The sequence below is a fragment of the Rhinolophus sinicus genome, linkage group LG02 (genome assembly GCF_036562045.2).
Source record: "Rhinolophus sinicus isolate RSC01 linkage group LG02, ASM3656204v1, whole genome shotgun sequence".
Lineage (NCBI taxonomy): Eukaryota > Metazoa > Chordata > Mammalia > Chiroptera > Rhinolophidae > Rhinolophus > Rhinolophus sinicus.
In genome coordinates this window covers 48,132,631-48,149,220 of record NC_133752.1, presented here as the reverse complement: position 1 = coordinate 48,149,220, position 16,590 = coordinate 48,132,631, and the positions used below count along the sequence as shown (strand labels likewise).

Here is a 16,590-nt window from a genome sequence, read left to right as displayed (position 1 = left end):
TTTTCACTTTGCGATGTTGTAAAGGAAAAAAGGAAATCTTTGGCATCTCTGTTCAGTATTTCTACATGATTAAAAAGTATTACTGTATACTTAAGATTACAATTTTTCAAATACTATTCATCTTCAAAAGAGGCATTGAGTTATTTGTCAAAAAACTGATGTTTGAGGAAGATATTTGAAACACCTTAAGTGAAACGAGATTTAAGATAAATATAATACCATCACACTCTGTGAATTTGACATTCTGGATTTCTAGGAGAAAAAAACAGAAAAAATGCTCTGTACAGAGGAAGATATATATTTTAGGCCCCCCAATATTTATACATATTGGTCCTATTTTATTTTATACAGTGCATAGTATCCGAGTTCTGTTGTTTTCTATAAAAGTTAATAAGGACACATGATTCTGAAGTTGTATTAAAAGACCCACACACTGTAAAGCATGCTCATGAACAAATATTTACTGAAGAACTTTTATATGAGGACCTACGAACAGAGCACAGTGCCAGCTGAGGGTATATAAAAAGGTACTGATATGTTGACCATGAAACTTAGATCTTCCGAGGATTGCTGTACTTGGCAGTATTCTCTATTAGTCACTGGAATGTCCTAGAAATACATTATTATCCAGACTCTATCTCCCATATGGCTTGCCCCCTATACTCAAAAGGATAACAAAAAGTCTGTAACAGCACATGTGTCTTGATTTTTTTGTTCAGAATATTTTTCCCAGAGGGTATGAAACATGACTTCTGCACTTTTAACCCTCAGAAAAAAGGAAAGGTTTAACTAGGTTCTTCAACTGTGATTAGTGATTATTAACAAGCATTTCAGTTTAAAACTACACATGATTCCTTCATTAGGGGATCAGACAGCGCTGTGGTCAGTGCAGTTACAAGCTGTCCCGCTGTCTATCACAGTTTTTCATGTACAAAGATTTGCGATTGTTCTGTGTGTTCCCAGCTGTCAACCCTGGAAACCTCAAAGTTGGTTAACCTACAAAAATGGAGTCCAGGAGAGATATCTGAAGCAGGAGCAGAGGACAGCCAGGCCAAAGTGTAGAGGCCAGGCACTTGGGAAAAACGGGTGTTGTGAATGGCTCAGCAAAGCCTTCTCCACAGTATTGGTTACCCTTGGTGCATCCTGCCTTCCCGGCATGCCCTGGCCACTGGGGATAAAAGGGATGGAGTCTCTTAATGGAGGTTTGCTCATTACTGAAGGTGATTAGAGCAGTTGGTGCAGGGCTGGTTCCACCAGCTGGTTCCTAGGCATTCCCAAGGTAGATAGTCTCCCATCACAGCTCTTATCATACCTCTCTACTCCAAACCACCACTATGTGCTCCCTGAACTACTTAGGACAACGGCTTCCCAGGTGGTCTTCTGCTCCTAATTTGGCTCTCCTACAGAGTGAGTGTGAGTGTGTGTGTGTGTGTGAGTGTGCGTGCGCACACCCATTTCCCTTAGTGAAGTCAGCACTGGCTTCCTACTGGCCTCGGGACGAAACCCCGCCTGTGTGCACTGTGGCCCCCAGGCCGTCTGCTTCCCTGACTGCTCTTCCCATCCTCCTTCCAGGTCCTGTGCAGGTGCAGGAAAGCGCGCCCTTGCACTAGTCTAGGAGGGAAAATCCTCCTTGAACAACAAAATTTCTACTTATCTGGATGTAAAAGGGAAGAGAAAGCAATAATTTAGGGACTTGATGGGTGGTACTTATGGTTCTTTATCGAACACTTAGTCTAAACTTAATTATTGTATGGTCATCGATCATTGAAAGAAATATTACAGAGCTTAAAAAATGAAACAGAAAACATCGATGACAAGAACATCCATACCTGTTTAGGGATCTGACCAAAGTTGTTAATGAACCCAATGGTGGCTGTCTCCTTTAGTGGGTCATTTATGTTGTAGATATCCACCTGACCCTCATAAAACAGATGATGGAAGACATTTACAGCTTCTACTGCAGCAGGGCCTTGCTGTTTATAGCCAAAGATTAAGTCAATCCACTCATGCAGATGGGCACTCACATAATCACATTCCAAAGCCTGTAATTTTAAAACACAGGTTCAGTCTCTGGCTGACATTTACTACTTACTCAGAAAGTCAAAGAACTGGTGAGTGGTCAATGGGAACTAAAAATAACTAAAGATCATAAACACAGTATGATCAAATGGGTGATCACACTGCTCCAGGACTTCTCCTTCTATTGTGGTCAATGACCCAATGAAATCCAAGTTCAGCTGTGAAGTGTAAGCCCATTCATTACCTCTCGGTGGACTCGGATGAATTCGCGAGGGTCCCCTTTTGCCCAGGGTGGAAGGATCACATCTCCAAGCTTGGTGCCATTTTGTTTACAGCCTGCGTCATTGGGGACATTAAGAAGAAAACGAGAGAATGTGATCAATAGTCACTTCATATTAAAGTAACAAAGAAATAGTGAGTTGAGATTCCTTACCAGAACTATGGAATTTTACCACCAGAAAGGACCCTCAGAGATCACCTACTCTGGTATTTCCCTAAAACTGCTCCTTAGTGCACTTCCTCAGAGAGATTTATTAAGTGTGAACAAAACTGTGGGGCCCTCATGGTCACATGACTTCAGGAAATATTGAGTTATGCAAAGTTAAACATGTTTCTTTCTTGCAAAACTCCTCTGAAGCACTGCTCTTCTCTAGGAGGGCTATTAGACGCAACATTTCTGAAATTTAATTGACTACAGGACTCCTTAACAAAACATTTTATGGGGCTACTGTTTTGAGTTTGGAAAAACCCCTCAAATTCAATCCCTTAGGACGGCTCATTTGGAAGACCATTAACAATTTCTTTAAACTTTTATTTTTTCAGGCTTTTGCAGAATGCTTAAAGCTTCGTGAGTTATTAGCCAGTTAACCAGTATTGAAATAACTTTGTGAGTTAACCAGTATTGAAATTCTTGTTTTAATGTTTTGACAAAATTTTGCTATTCACATAGAGGAAGCTATTGAAAGAATACCTAACTCCTCAGTCATTTTCAGTTTGAATGCTCTCTTCACTTAAGAGGAAATGAAAGTACCACCGTCTCCTAGACATATTTGGAATACATGTGGTTTCTCATATTTCTGATTCTTAAAGTCTTCAGGAAGCTCTGTAGAACTGACATATATTTTGCTGTAAGGATTTTCATTAAAAAAAAAAAAAAATCTGAAACATAATGCTTTGCTGTTAGTGTATCATTTACCAGAAAAAACATTTAGAAAGACTGTGGGGCTACCTGGCAGGAACAAAAACATCAAGTTGTGATAATGCATGTCAAGTGATATTTATTTCATGTGTTTTTGTTACTTTAATGTATTGTTAAAATAATGTATTCTGTTATTTTAAGTCATAGCCAGCTAATCTCTAAAGAAATGGTTTAAAGAAACCATTTGCTATGAAATCTATCCACAACAAAACACATTAAATGGCACTGGCATCTAAGGAAATAGGTTCTTTTTCTTCTTTTTGAAACAACACCAAAAAGTTAACTTTAGCTTACAGTGTTTTCCTAGGTACAAATCAGATGATCATTGTGAAAAATCGCTCTATAAACAATAATGTTGGCTCACCAGCTTAACAGTAGTTGGTTAGATAAATAGTTGTATTAGAAATTCTCATAGAGCAGTGCAATTGTTCAAATTTTAAAACACAAAGGCAGTTCCAAGTAAGGGCCAATAAAAATATTTCTTTTAGAAACAATCTTGTTTTCATCATTGTTATTTGATGGCTTATTTATAATATGACGTAAAGTGAGAGATACAAAAATCATTTTATTGTATAAAGGTATGTCTTGACTTGGTTGGAAAAATTACCATACGACTTAAGAAAAAAATAAAACAATCAAGTTACTACCACCCATTCCCACTCTTTTCATTCCCTCATTCCAGTTCCCTTGAAACGCCCTCTAACTTTTTGATGCTAAGAAACAAGTAATAATTCCCAGGCTATTTGAGATATAATCTACTTTTCAAAATTTTGCTCATAATCCCTAAATAATTATGTGATATAATTGTATTTGATCAGCACTATCTGCAAATTGAAAATGTTATTTAAAGGAAACACAGGATATAGAAACTCTTTGGTCTATCTAATTCTGCCACTCTGCAGCTCCCCTTATGTGCCCAAGGGTGTGAGGAAAAGAAGAACAGGGGTGGATGTTAGTAGTTACTCATTCTAGAAGTAGGGAAAAAAACCACACACTTTTTCTTTTAAACTATTTACTGTCCTCTTTGGGTGGAGAGGCAGACAGTGTTCTATTGTTTTCTTTTTATTGAGGTAAAAGTCACATAACATAAAATTAACTATTTTAAAGTGAACAATTTGGTGGCATTTCGTATATTCACAATGTTGTGCAACCATTACTTCTCTGTAGTCCCATAACATGTTATCACCCCTAAAAGAAATCTAGTGTCCGTTAAGCAGTTGCTACCCATCCCTCTTACCTCACTGTCCCTAGCAGCTGCCTATTCTGGAAATTCCATATAAATGGAATCTTACATGACCTTCTGAGTCTGGCTTCTTCGCTTAGCATGATCTATTTGAGGCACATCCATGTTGCAGCATTTATTAGGACGTCATACTTTAAGGATGAATATTCCATTATACGTATATTCTACAATTTGTTTACCATTGACAGATATGTGGGCTGTTTCTACCATTTCGTTATTGTAAACCGTGCTGTTATGAACATGTGGGTACATACTCGATTCTGTTTTCAGTTTTCGGCATATACCTAGGAGTGGAATTGCTGGGTCATATGGTAATTCCATGTTTAACAGTTTGAGGAAGCACTAAACTGCTTCCCACAGCAGCTGAACTATTTCACATACCCATCAGCACTGTACAAGGGTTCTAATTTCTCCATATCCTTGCCATCCTTGTTATTTTGTTTGTGTGGGTTTTTTTCCCCATTGTAAGCCATACTTAGATATAAAGGGCACCTCACTGTGGTTTTGATTTTCATTTCCCTAATGACTACTGATGTTGAGCATCTTTCATATACTTATTGGTCGTTTGTATAATTCCTTTGGAGACATGTCTGTTCAGGACATTTGACCATTTTTAAATTGAGTTGTTTATCTTTCTATCATTGAGTGGTAAGAGTTCTTTATATTCTGGACACTAGACACTTTTAAGACATATTGTTTGCAAATATTTTCTCCCATTTGCAAATATTCTGAAGGTTTTCTTTTCACTTTCTGCATAATGCCGTTGTATGCATAAGTTTTAAATCTTGATTAATTCTAATTTATCTTTTTGTGTTGTTGTTGGTTGTGCTTTTGCTATGCTATCTGAGAACCCATTGCCAAATACAAAAATCATGAAGATTTAACCCTATGTTTTCTTCTAAGGGCTTTATGGCTGAAGCTCTTATATTCCAAATAGTGTTTTTTAAATTGTGTGATTTCATGGAGGAAAGGTGATTTGTTATGAAGGTGAGCATGACAAAGACCATGACCCTACTTTTGTTTACTCATTTAAGAGTGAAACATTTGGTTGGGTTTATAAGTAGTCTGGCTAGAACATTTCTGCAACATAGATTATTATAACAGATCCAGTGTTTCTGGAAGATTGAGAGTATCTCTTTCTTTCTGTGCCTCTCCATTTGTGTCTCTGAAAGTGATGTCCCTAGGACATAGAGTACATCCTCCAAAGGTGAATTATAAATGAAAATAACACTAATGTGCATCCATAGTCAAATACTGTATATACATTTGTTGTTTTTCCTTGTTCACCAAGTATTCTATTCCTTTCAGGAACCATCTCTCCCTCCAACTCTAAGACCTAGAACTTGGCGTCTTTAGCTGCTCAGGGGGGAGCTCCAGGCCCAATCACAGGTAATGAGACTCCAATTTAGGACTGTTGGCTATTGAGAGTCTTGTCTTTCCCACTGGACCTGGAGCTATAATTTCACAAGGTTAGGACTGCTGATGCATAATTAAGTAAAAATTATTTAAAAAAAAATTTAAAAAGAAAAACAACTCAAATGTATAAGATATGAGTAGTTCCCTGAATTCTCTGTTAATGAAATGTTTTGAGGCAGTATGGTAATGATTTGCATGTTGAACTCTTAAATACAGTATAAAGTATGGGGTATGAAAACCGATGAAACAGAACAACATCTGGCAGGAATATCCTACAGTGGAAACAATGGCATTTTGATATGTTTTAAAAGAAATTCCAGAAATATAGATCAGCAAACTGTGTTCCAAGAAACTGTAACCAAAGTCAAATCAACTTTCTGTAACTGCTATACAACATACAGGGAACAGAGTACAGATGAAAAGTTTTCTCCTTTTTATAAATATTGATTTGATCCGGTTTTTCTAGAAAATAGTTCCCTAACATGATAAGGAAAAGAAATTTACTTAAAATTATTTTGAAATTCTAGTTTTAAAACATATTAGCATATAAACTGAGAATGCCTCAAGCAATACAGATTAAAACAATACATGAAAAATTTGGATATATCACTCTTGGTTATTGATGTGTTTTGCACTTATAATAATTTTCAAATAAATTTTTACCTTAGCTTTGTTTTCACTGAAATAACAGTATTCTGATCATTCGATGTAATGTGTTTTAATTTTTAAATGTTTCCCAGACACTAGGTTTAAAACAGCTCTTTTTCTTTTTAGATGTAATTGCACACCCCAATTATAATAATAGCAGCAGCTGAATCTACAATGACATCTTGTCAATGGGTACTGCGGACAATGTTCAGAAAAGTGACTTATTTCTATCAGTCTCTTCCTGGTCAGCATTTCTAAGACAGTACGATAGCTCTACGTACCTAGATCAAAGTTGTTGGAATTAAACAGAAATTCTGGTAAGTAAAAAAATTCTGGGATCAGTTCTTTTACGTCTGCCATGTTGTGCTTCGATGCGGAATACCAGGCCTCGCGAACGCTGTGAAACATCCGGTCAGCCAGGTCAAAGTGGCCTCCCTGTGGGCAGAAAGAGAAGGCACCTCTCTGTTAGAGAACCATTCCTACCTCACAGCTTCTGTTAAGCGCAAGGGCTTGAAAACCCCAAATAAATACGTTTAGTGACATTTCCATTTCCCATCACCTTATGTCAGATACACATTTTAAATGATCACAAAAAGAAAATTAATCTCATTCCTGTACTTCCCATCCCCTTCCCTGATCCATATTTTTCTGATTTTCTTTGGGGTACTCGGTACAAAGGGTGCTCAATGTATTTGTTTTGTAATCAAAGTGAAATCCAAATATAAAGACTTTAACAATTCATTTAAAAAATGTTAGTTTCTAGAGAGAGGCAAGACTATAAGGAATACGAGTTCTTCCACGGTTTGATGATACTCTGAAAAAGATTCTAATGGAGTCATCTGCAGCTGGAGACAGTCAGGTTCCATGTGTCTGACTAGTTTTGGAAATGAACATGACATTCAAATTCTCATACCAATGAGAATTAAGTGGAGAACTAGGAAGGTGATCAGAAAGACATAGATTGACAAAACAAATTCAAACAGAAATGGGATTTCTTTGCTCATACAGCTTCACAGATATACCACCACTCCTTCCTCAAACTCCCTATGCTGTTTTAAGTGAACACAGAGTATTGTTTTTATGATGAAGTTCGCTACAGGAAAATGTCCACGTCCCTACAATGGCTCTCAAGGCCTGCTGTTGGCCAGTAACCTCTCTGACCTCATCCTCTACGACTTCCCCCCACACTTACTCTGCTCCAGACACACTGGCTTTCTTGCTGTTCCTCAAATATCTCAGGCACACACACATAACTTAGGACCCTCGCAGGGCTGTTCTCTCTTCCTGGAACACACTTTCTTCAGATACTGACATGCGTAACTCCCTCACCTCCTTCAAGTTCTTGTTCAGATGTCACCTTTTCAAGGAGACCTACTCTGACTACTCTTTACAACTACACTGTACCTCCCCCATCTCCCATTCCTGTACTTCCCATCCCCTTCCCTGATCCATATTTTTCTGACAGCATTTATCACATTATAAAACACTTGACAATATATTTATTTTGCTTGTCTGTCTCCCTCAACCACAATATATAAGCTCCACAAGGCAGGGCTTTTGTCTTTATTCACCGATGTCCTCCAAGCACCTAGAACAGTGTCTGAACAAATGAAAGCTAATGTGGAGAAAAGTAATTATAATAAAGAAGACAGCAAATGAGTTAGGTTCTGTTATTCTCTTTCTAATGTTTGTTGAATACAACCAGTTAAGGCTGAATTCCATATACATGGCTGGAAAGCATGTACTTGTTTATTTGACTGAAGGACCCTGGTAATTGTTTTTACAAATGAATTTTAGTTTATTCATCAACTTCAGTCCAGCGAAATTTCACTTTAATCATATTTGACAACTTTTGTGACTGAAACTTCCCAGGTCTTCTTGCAAGTCAAAGTAACATTTTTTTAAAAAAGCAACAATTTTAAATAGAAAGAAAGCATGTACAAAAATGGGAAAATTTTAAATTTATAGTTTTACCTGCAGCCTTAAGAATATCTGGGTGAAAGGCTCCATTCTTACTAGGTATGAAGCAACGATCATTGCAGATGAATAGTGGGTCCCATAATGGTAGGCTGGAGTTTCTCCTGTTCAAGAAAATTAGAGTCCAGATAGGGAATATTGTTAGGCGTAGGTTTTCTTGTTTCCCTTAGTTTGTTTTGCTTGTTTGTGGGGGACATGTAATAAACACTAAACATAATAATAAGTAAACTGGATAGTATTTCAGAAGGTAGTCAAATTTTTTTTTTAAATGCAAAAGAGTTCCAAAAAGTACCTCAATAAAATTAAAAGAGAGTCAGTAAGTGAAAATGTAGTTCCTGGCCTAAACATGATTCAAAATAAAGGCACATTATGATGGGAAATTTCTGCCCTACACAAAGCAGACATACTCAGTTTTCTGCCAGTACTTGACAGGCCACCTGAAAAAATCCCTTCTAAACATGGCTGTCAGTTGGCAGGCAAAGCCTGGTTTTCTATTCTGATAGTTGTATAGATGTGTGCATATGTAACATACATAGATGTAATGATATATAAGCAATTTGGGGACAGATGCAAGGATGTCAGTCCACTAAATAATGGCCTATGTTTGAAACTAGGTACAAAATCTAATGACAAGAAAAGTTACTTACCATTAGGATCTTCCCAGTCTTTATACCGCTTCTTATATTGGGCTAATCGTTCATCTGTCTGTGCTCCCATCGGCTTAGCCAGGTTTCTAAATGTCTTGGGATTAGTAAGATCTACCTCCTACAATACATAACAAAACCCAATTCCACATTACTATACACTGTCTCTTCTCACCAACCTAGATATGGTGGCTACAGCAGACAATGGTGATTCATTTGTAACTGTGTTAGTATCTGTGGGCTCACAGTGGCAGAACTGGACTCTGAAACAATGCTATGTCCCTACTGGTTATTCACATTTTACAGATAGGCACATGGCAGTTTGTTAACTGATTCAGTTTGAAGACAACTGCTTTGGAAACTAAGTGTTCACAGAGGAAGGCATGTGTGGAGATGAGAAGTGAGAGGGAAAATCCTTCCCAGTTTTGGCAAGGACACAGCAGGAGACTGTGGACACAAAAGCTCCAATTCATCTTTATCTTCCCTCACCCACGTAACTGGAGGAGCAAATCTCCTTTCTGTTCTTCCCCTCCTCCCCTGTTTTACTCCAACTTCACTTCTGAGCATTTCCTTCTTAGAGATGGTTGAGAAGTGAAATAAAGTAGAAGCACTTAGTAATTCCTTCATCTCTAAAAGGCAACATCAAACCCCATCAAGTGACTTCCAACTGACATGGAATCTTTCAGTCTACCAGAGATTATTTTAAAAGCTCATCTCTAGCTGACCTAAGTCATGTATTTAAAAGGAAACCAAAAGTTACCTCCTGAGGGTTTTAAATGTAGAAATTTGAAATATGTAGCCATGGGATATTTAATTTGCGTCCTTTTTATAGGGCATCATGACCCACCAATTTTGCCAAACTTGAATTTGGGCAGGAGAAACTGATTCACATTTATGAATGTAAGTCAAGTTAGTACATCTGTCCCTTCAAAAATCTGTATGCAAAATAACATCATTAATGCTTCTTTGGTTTGTTCAACAAATGTTACAGTGTACACTAAGTACCGGGCATTGTTCTAGAGGCTGGGAACTGAGAGATACTTGGTGCTCAAGGACCTCACAGTCCAGTTGGTTCAGACACAAATCATGATTATAACACGCTGTAAAAGAAAGTACCACCATCCAGCTTCAAGGCAGTGTGTGCACGGAAGGAGGAGAAGGAGTGACAGGACAGAAGATGTCCCAGGGGTGACAGATAACCTGCAGGTGAAGTGGAGCTAGCCAGGTGATCTGTAAATGGGCGAGGGGATGTGCACAGGCCCTGGGAGAATTCCACGAGGGAGGGCAGAGTGACTGAGAGATGTAACAGGGAAATGAACAGGGTAGCCCAGAACAGCAGCCCTGGGAGTACATGAGGGAGAGATACGTAGGAGTGACTTAGTAAAGGGCGCGTTACTAAGGTTTCTAAATTTTCTCCAAATTGTGATGATGATTCACTGAATAATTTTAAACAGAGGGATGACTCAATTAGATTTGTGTTTCTGAAATTGGCTGCAGTGTAGAGAACAGCGACATCCTTCAGTGGATACAAATTAATTAGTACTTAAGGAAACCAAATAGATATTATGAATCAATACCCATGAAATTGATCAATTATCCATACTTTCTACAAATTCAAGCTAAAACTCTTATCTTCTTGGAAAAGGTGCCTGCTGAGAACTTTAAAATATAAAGCAAATAAAACATTTGAGCAATGGCAGTATTTTTTAATTACTTTTGAAAATGTGTTCCACTTACACAAAATGATTTCAGATTTACCTCTGAGTCGTAATCTGCAAGGATCCAAGGAAACACAGGATACTGCATGAGATCATTGTATGATCTGCCAGCCAAAGTGTTTAAGTGCATCAAATACTGGAAGTTACTGATTTCACCTCTCTTGGGAAAGATAAATAAAGATTTATTTCAGAGCAATCAATTATCTTGACTATGTTCACTTTTAGAAATTTTATGTGCAAAACGAGGTAAAGAACCATTTCCTTCTTACAGATTTCAGAACATCTAAACTTTTTTTTCTAAAAAGAACAAGAACAAAACATTTTTTTCTATGGCACATATCCTATGGATTATGAAAGTGCCTTTAACTGTATGACTTATACCTTTATCGCACCATAAATTACAAAGCAAGCTTAACGTTTTCATTAAGCTTACCTCCCACCTCTGAGTCACAGACTTCTCTCCAACTAAAGTGCTAAGCAACCCAGATCTGAAAACAAGAAATAATTAAATAAATTGTAGGCAATATAATTTTAAATCTGAGTAATCATAAAATTGAAAATTTTAAGTCACCTGGTCCAGGAACTTTTTAAACTATGAAGGGCCTATTACATCATAAAATCAGTTTAGTAGGTTGTGATCAGCGTTTTGAAATAGGAAATAACATGGAATCAAACTGAAGAAAACAGAACACTGGAAGGCATCACAAAGAGTAAGGGGAAGTATACCAACTTTTGTTTTGGTGCTTGTATCTCAGTTTGTGTCCTGGGATGTGATGTAGTACGTATATTTTACTATGGATTATGGCAAGAGTTTGAAAAACATCGATCTAGTCCAACCTTTTACAATAATTCCCAAATAATCAATTTAAAGACATTAAATTGGAGTAACTGAAATAGTATATTTGTACACAGTAGATGCACAGCATGTTTCCTAAAAGAGGTGTTGAAAAGTGAAAGAAAATAGGAATATTTTATAATTGGAAAGTCATTGCTGTTCAGGGCATTTAAAATTATGGACTGTTTTGGACAGCAGGCTTTCCTAGAATGATATAAAACCCTTCTTAAGGTTTAACAGCTTCATAACTTTGATAATTAATATTTGAAAGATTGTGAACTGGTTACTGAACCAGGAAGAAAGCACTTAACTATACATTTTATTATCTGAAAGGAAATGAATAGATTTGTACACCTTAGTTACAAAGATATCCAGCTCAATAGTACAGACACCACTTCCTACTTCTAGATAAATTCATCAGGCAAATTGAATGTACAGGATACTCTTCCTGGAAAAGGAGCTACGATCACTCCTCAACTTTATAAGAAAGGGAATAATTGAAAAGAAGATTAAAGTTTGAAATGAATTTCTGCTTCTTGCCTTTGAGTTTTTAAAAGTTCTTTAAGAAATGCCAACTCAGCACAGAAAGTAGCAAGAACAATGAAGTAGCAAGTTGGAGATTATCTAGGCAGGTAAAAGTACTAGCAATTTGATTACAAGTAGAAAAAAGGCTCAATGTGCCCATGGGAGCTTTTTACTTCCTGTATTCATCTTAACAACACAAATGATTAGGAACAGAACATGTTTCTGAGGTTAACAGAAGTCTATATTTAGCATCTCTATTAGCTAAATCTCAGCTACAGAAAGAGAAAAGCAACAACTTAAAGAGGAATGCATGCATTTCACATATTTAGATGTACACAGAATGGAATCAAATTTTATTTTCAAATGACAGAATCCCCAATAAAGTTTTAAGGCATTTTCTTGCATGTTGTAATAATTAGTTTGCAGCCCTCAAAGCACTGCTTCTTTTCCTGTGGATTATAAAGGGCTACTAGTTCGTGAGGGACTACAGATGGAGCCGGGTATATGAATTCTTAAAACGGCCCTATCACCCAGAAGGACTTTCTAAGATTAAAAGCAGCTGAAAAGAGCACAAAGAAAACACTGATTGGTTTGAACATATAAAAGCAGAAGTGAAAATTTAAATGTCAAAAAACAAAATTAAGAACAAAACTGGGCAATGTGCAACAAATATGACAAACATAGGAGTAATACATTATTATAGAAAAATCCCATACAAATTGATAATAAGAACTCAGAGGATAGGTCAACTATTTAACTATTGTGATGGTCATCTCATAATATATACAGACGGTGCCAAAAAAATGTATACACATTTTAAGAAAGGAAAACTATTAAAATTGTCATACTCAATATATACCAATAACAAAAGATGAACACAAGAAACGTTTGACTTCTGCAATTACAAGAGGTGCTCAAAGTGGTTACCATCAGCGTCCAGACACTTCTGATTACGGCGAACTACTGCTTGAGCAACATTGATCAAAGTGTCCACCTGTATACATTTTTTTGGCACCCCGGTGTGTGTGTGTGTGTGTGTGTGTGTACATACACATGTACACACAAGCTCACACACATGTGTGTATATATATATAAAATCACTATACTGTACACCTGAAACTAATATAATGTTGTATGTTAATTATATCTCAATTAAAAGAAAAAAAATCAAACCACTACCAACAATAACAAAAAGGAATTCAGGAAAAAAATAGGGAAAAGTTATGGATAATTCACAAATGATGATTTAAAATGGCTAACAAACATATATGGAGCTCAAGATTATTATTACTAAAAAATGCATGCTTAAAAACTGAGAACACATTTTATGAAATCAGTAAAAATTTAAAAAATATAAAAAGTTGACAAGCATCTTATGTAGATAAGCAAACTTATCCACTAAGGGTGGAATATAAACATGTATAATTTTTATGTAAATTGAGTAGGTTTTGTGTATCGAAGTGTTCAAATTCATACCCTCTATTTTACTAAGGGGACTTTATGCTGAAAAAATAATCAGGAATCACACTTGCAATATTGTAACAAGGAAATCTGACAAAGAAGAAATATCCAAAAATAAAAGAATGTTTTATATATATATGATGAATAGGTAGCAAATGAAAAGTAATGTTTCAGAATAATTTTTTTTTTTAAAGCAGGGGGGAATATTTTCATATAACACTGAATGGGGGGCAACCGGATGGCTCAGTTAGTTAGAGTGCAAGCTCTCAACAATAAGGTTGCCAGTTCGATTCCCACATGGAATGGTGGGCTGCACCCCCTGCAACTAAAGGTTGAAAACAGCGACTGGACTTGGAGCTGAGCTGTGCCCTCCACAACTAGATTGAAGGACAATGACTTGGAGCTGATGGGCCCTGGAGAAACCCGCTGTTCCCCAATAAAAAATAAGTAAATAAATAAAAACAAAAACAAAAACAAACAAACAAAAAATCCCGAAACACTGAATGGAAGAACAGAAACCTGTATTTATAATATGAACTCAATTATGTACATAGAATATAAGCATGCTTAAAAAAACTTCAAGGAAACTGATGAAAACGTGAGCACTGGTATGACATAAGTGGTCATGCATTCATTCTTTTTCCCTTCCAGCTTTCAGTATTTAAAATTTTGTGCAACCACCAGGAGGGGAGAACATTCATCAAAATTATTAAATAATACTATCCAGATACAAACCATCCTAATTTTACTATTAGAGTATAATGCAAGAAGCAAGCAACTTACCCCTGCTCCACACTTGTGTTTGGTCGTTGCCCAGACACAGACTCTGAACTGTCAGTTAGAGATGGTACTACAGCCAAAAACCTGGAAAATTTAAAAATAGCATAAAATTGGAAATGAAGTCGCAGTCAGCATCTAATGGGAGCTTAAGAAAGGAGGGGTGATTCATTTGGATCTTAATTGTTGCATTTACTCCTCCATTACCCAGTAAATGGCAGGCAAAGGGAAGGCACAATAATTAGAATATTCTGTTACAAAAAAGGGAAAGATAGTGGCTTCCACAAACACAAAGGTCCACAGCAAAATCTATCATTTTGGATTTTTACACATTTTGCCATATTACTGGAAGAAAAGGCCTTGCAACACTGATTCACAGAAACTGAGTCAACTTAAGGAAGTCCTAAGAGGGATTAACAGCTAAATATGCACATGGCAGCAAGTAATGATGACAGCTACACAAATAATAGAACAGAGAAATCACTAAACAAGTAACGATACACACAAGATAAGGACCTTTATGTGACAATGTCATAAATTTTTTTCAGTTGCTCACAATGACAACATGAATTTTGTAAAGGCAAAGAGAGAATTATGTGGAAATGGATGTGGACCATGAACTTGGCATATACACAGAAATTGCTGAAAGAAAAACTCATCTCTTTGTAATGGTATCTAGTTATGAAGAACAGTTTCCTAGCATTGAAAACAATACCACCTTTGGAGATTAATAAGATAGATAACTAAAATTTCAGTCACTTTGCTTAGTTCTTCCTATATTCATATAGGCATTCTGGCATCAACAGGCACAGGCACTTTATTTGAAGAACCACCCTCACTCCCATGTGCTCACAGGTAATATGACTGTACTGCAATGATAAGCAATGGTGCTTAGTATTAGCTATTCCTCATGGAAATAAACTGAAATACAAAACTTCCCTTACAGGATCTAACTACCCTTCAAAGAACAAGAGAAGGTCTCTCAGACTTATGATCAGTTCATACAAGTCTTATTATTCATACATACAACAAAAATATCTTTGAGCACCATGGATATGTATTATTTTTCTTTTACAAGGTAAATTTTAATATAGTTTACCAAAAATAAAATATGGTTAGAGTAGGTTAACTGCTTTACTTGGCTGTGCGACTTTTTCAAGGATGAAGGTATCCAAACTTCCCTTCCAGGGCCAGATGGGGAAAGTCTCATATGAATGTAACTTCTAAGGGAACTCAGTCTCAATAGCAAATGGCATTGTCTCCTTTTCGGTAAATATGAAGAAAGCCTATTTTGAATCTGAAGTACTATTTTTGAAGGTACAGTTTCATCCTCCTTTTACATTTAGAGACACAGGACTTAGTGATAAAAGTAGCTTTTGATGACATCTTGTATAAGTTACCAGAAGGAAAATAGCATTTCACAATAAAATAGCATCATTTTAAAAGCTAGTTAGAAGAATCATGTTTCAAGAGGCTGGCAAAAATGAAACAAACATTTTCTTCAAAGAAGTTAAGTCACTGATCTAAATTCTAGATTTTTAAAAACTAGTTGAACTGGTACTAGTTTCTCTTTCATCACTTCCCATGATAGCATTAAAAAGTATTCCTAATAAACAATACCTTTGATAGACTTTATTTCTAATTCCTTTCTGAAAAGCAAGGAGGTAATTCCGTCCATCTCCAGAGAAAACTTCCACAGCAATAGGCTGAAATGATCAGAGAGAAAAACATTAAGAAAAGCACAAATAAGGTTACATATTAACTTTTCCACTATGAATTTCTACAGTGTTGAAGAAGTTAACTTGTTGGCCGAGGAACATTTTTACAGTTATGAATTCCAGCAGACTAAAGTATAAAATAAAGGGAACCAATTTATTCTGAATTTATTCTGTTCAATTTGTTTCTAAAATCTTTAATAATAGAATGATGGTAAAAATAAAGTAATTATGAAATTATAATTTTATAAAATTATAGTGAGTATGTAATTTTTATATTGCAAGACAATTATAATATTGATTTGGAAAACTATAGGGAAAGATGGATGACAAAGATAACACTCAAGTTTCAGGTTGTGTTTAAAAAAAAAAAAAGTAGTATTATACAGAGTTATGCACCCATGTGACATGAGT

At 36.2% G+C, this 16,590-nt stretch overlaps 1 protein-coding gene across 8 annotated transcripts in view; it reads right to left on the bottom strand.

Moving 5' to 3' along the window:
• The window catches only part of WDFY3 (WD repeat and FYVE domain containing 3), a 247,316-nt gene that overhangs the window by 19,952 nt on the left and 210,774 nt on the right, over nt 1–16,590 (bottom strand). For all 8 annotated transcript variants that reach the window (XM_074323991.1, XM_019731293.2, XM_019731299.2 and 5 more), the window contains 9 exons: nt 16,082–16,167; nt 14,468–14,548; nt 11,297–11,351; nt 10,904–11,023; nt 9,149–9,266; nt 8,499–8,605; nt 6,806–6,959; nt 2,264–2,355; nt 1,830–2,042 (listed from right to left, as the gene is read on the bottom strand). In XM_074323991.1, coding sequence (XP_074180092.1) covers nt 1,830–2,042; nt 2,264–2,355; nt 6,806–6,959; nt 8,499–8,605; nt 9,149–9,266; nt 10,904–11,023; nt 11,297–11,351; nt 14,468–14,548; nt 16,082–16,167 — 1,026 coding nt within the window. The remainder of the gene's footprint in view (nt 1–1,829; nt 2,043–2,263; nt 2,356–6,805; nt 6,960–8,498; nt 8,606–9,148; nt 9,267–10,903; nt 11,024–11,296; nt 11,352–14,467; nt 14,549–16,081; nt 16,168–16,590) is intronic.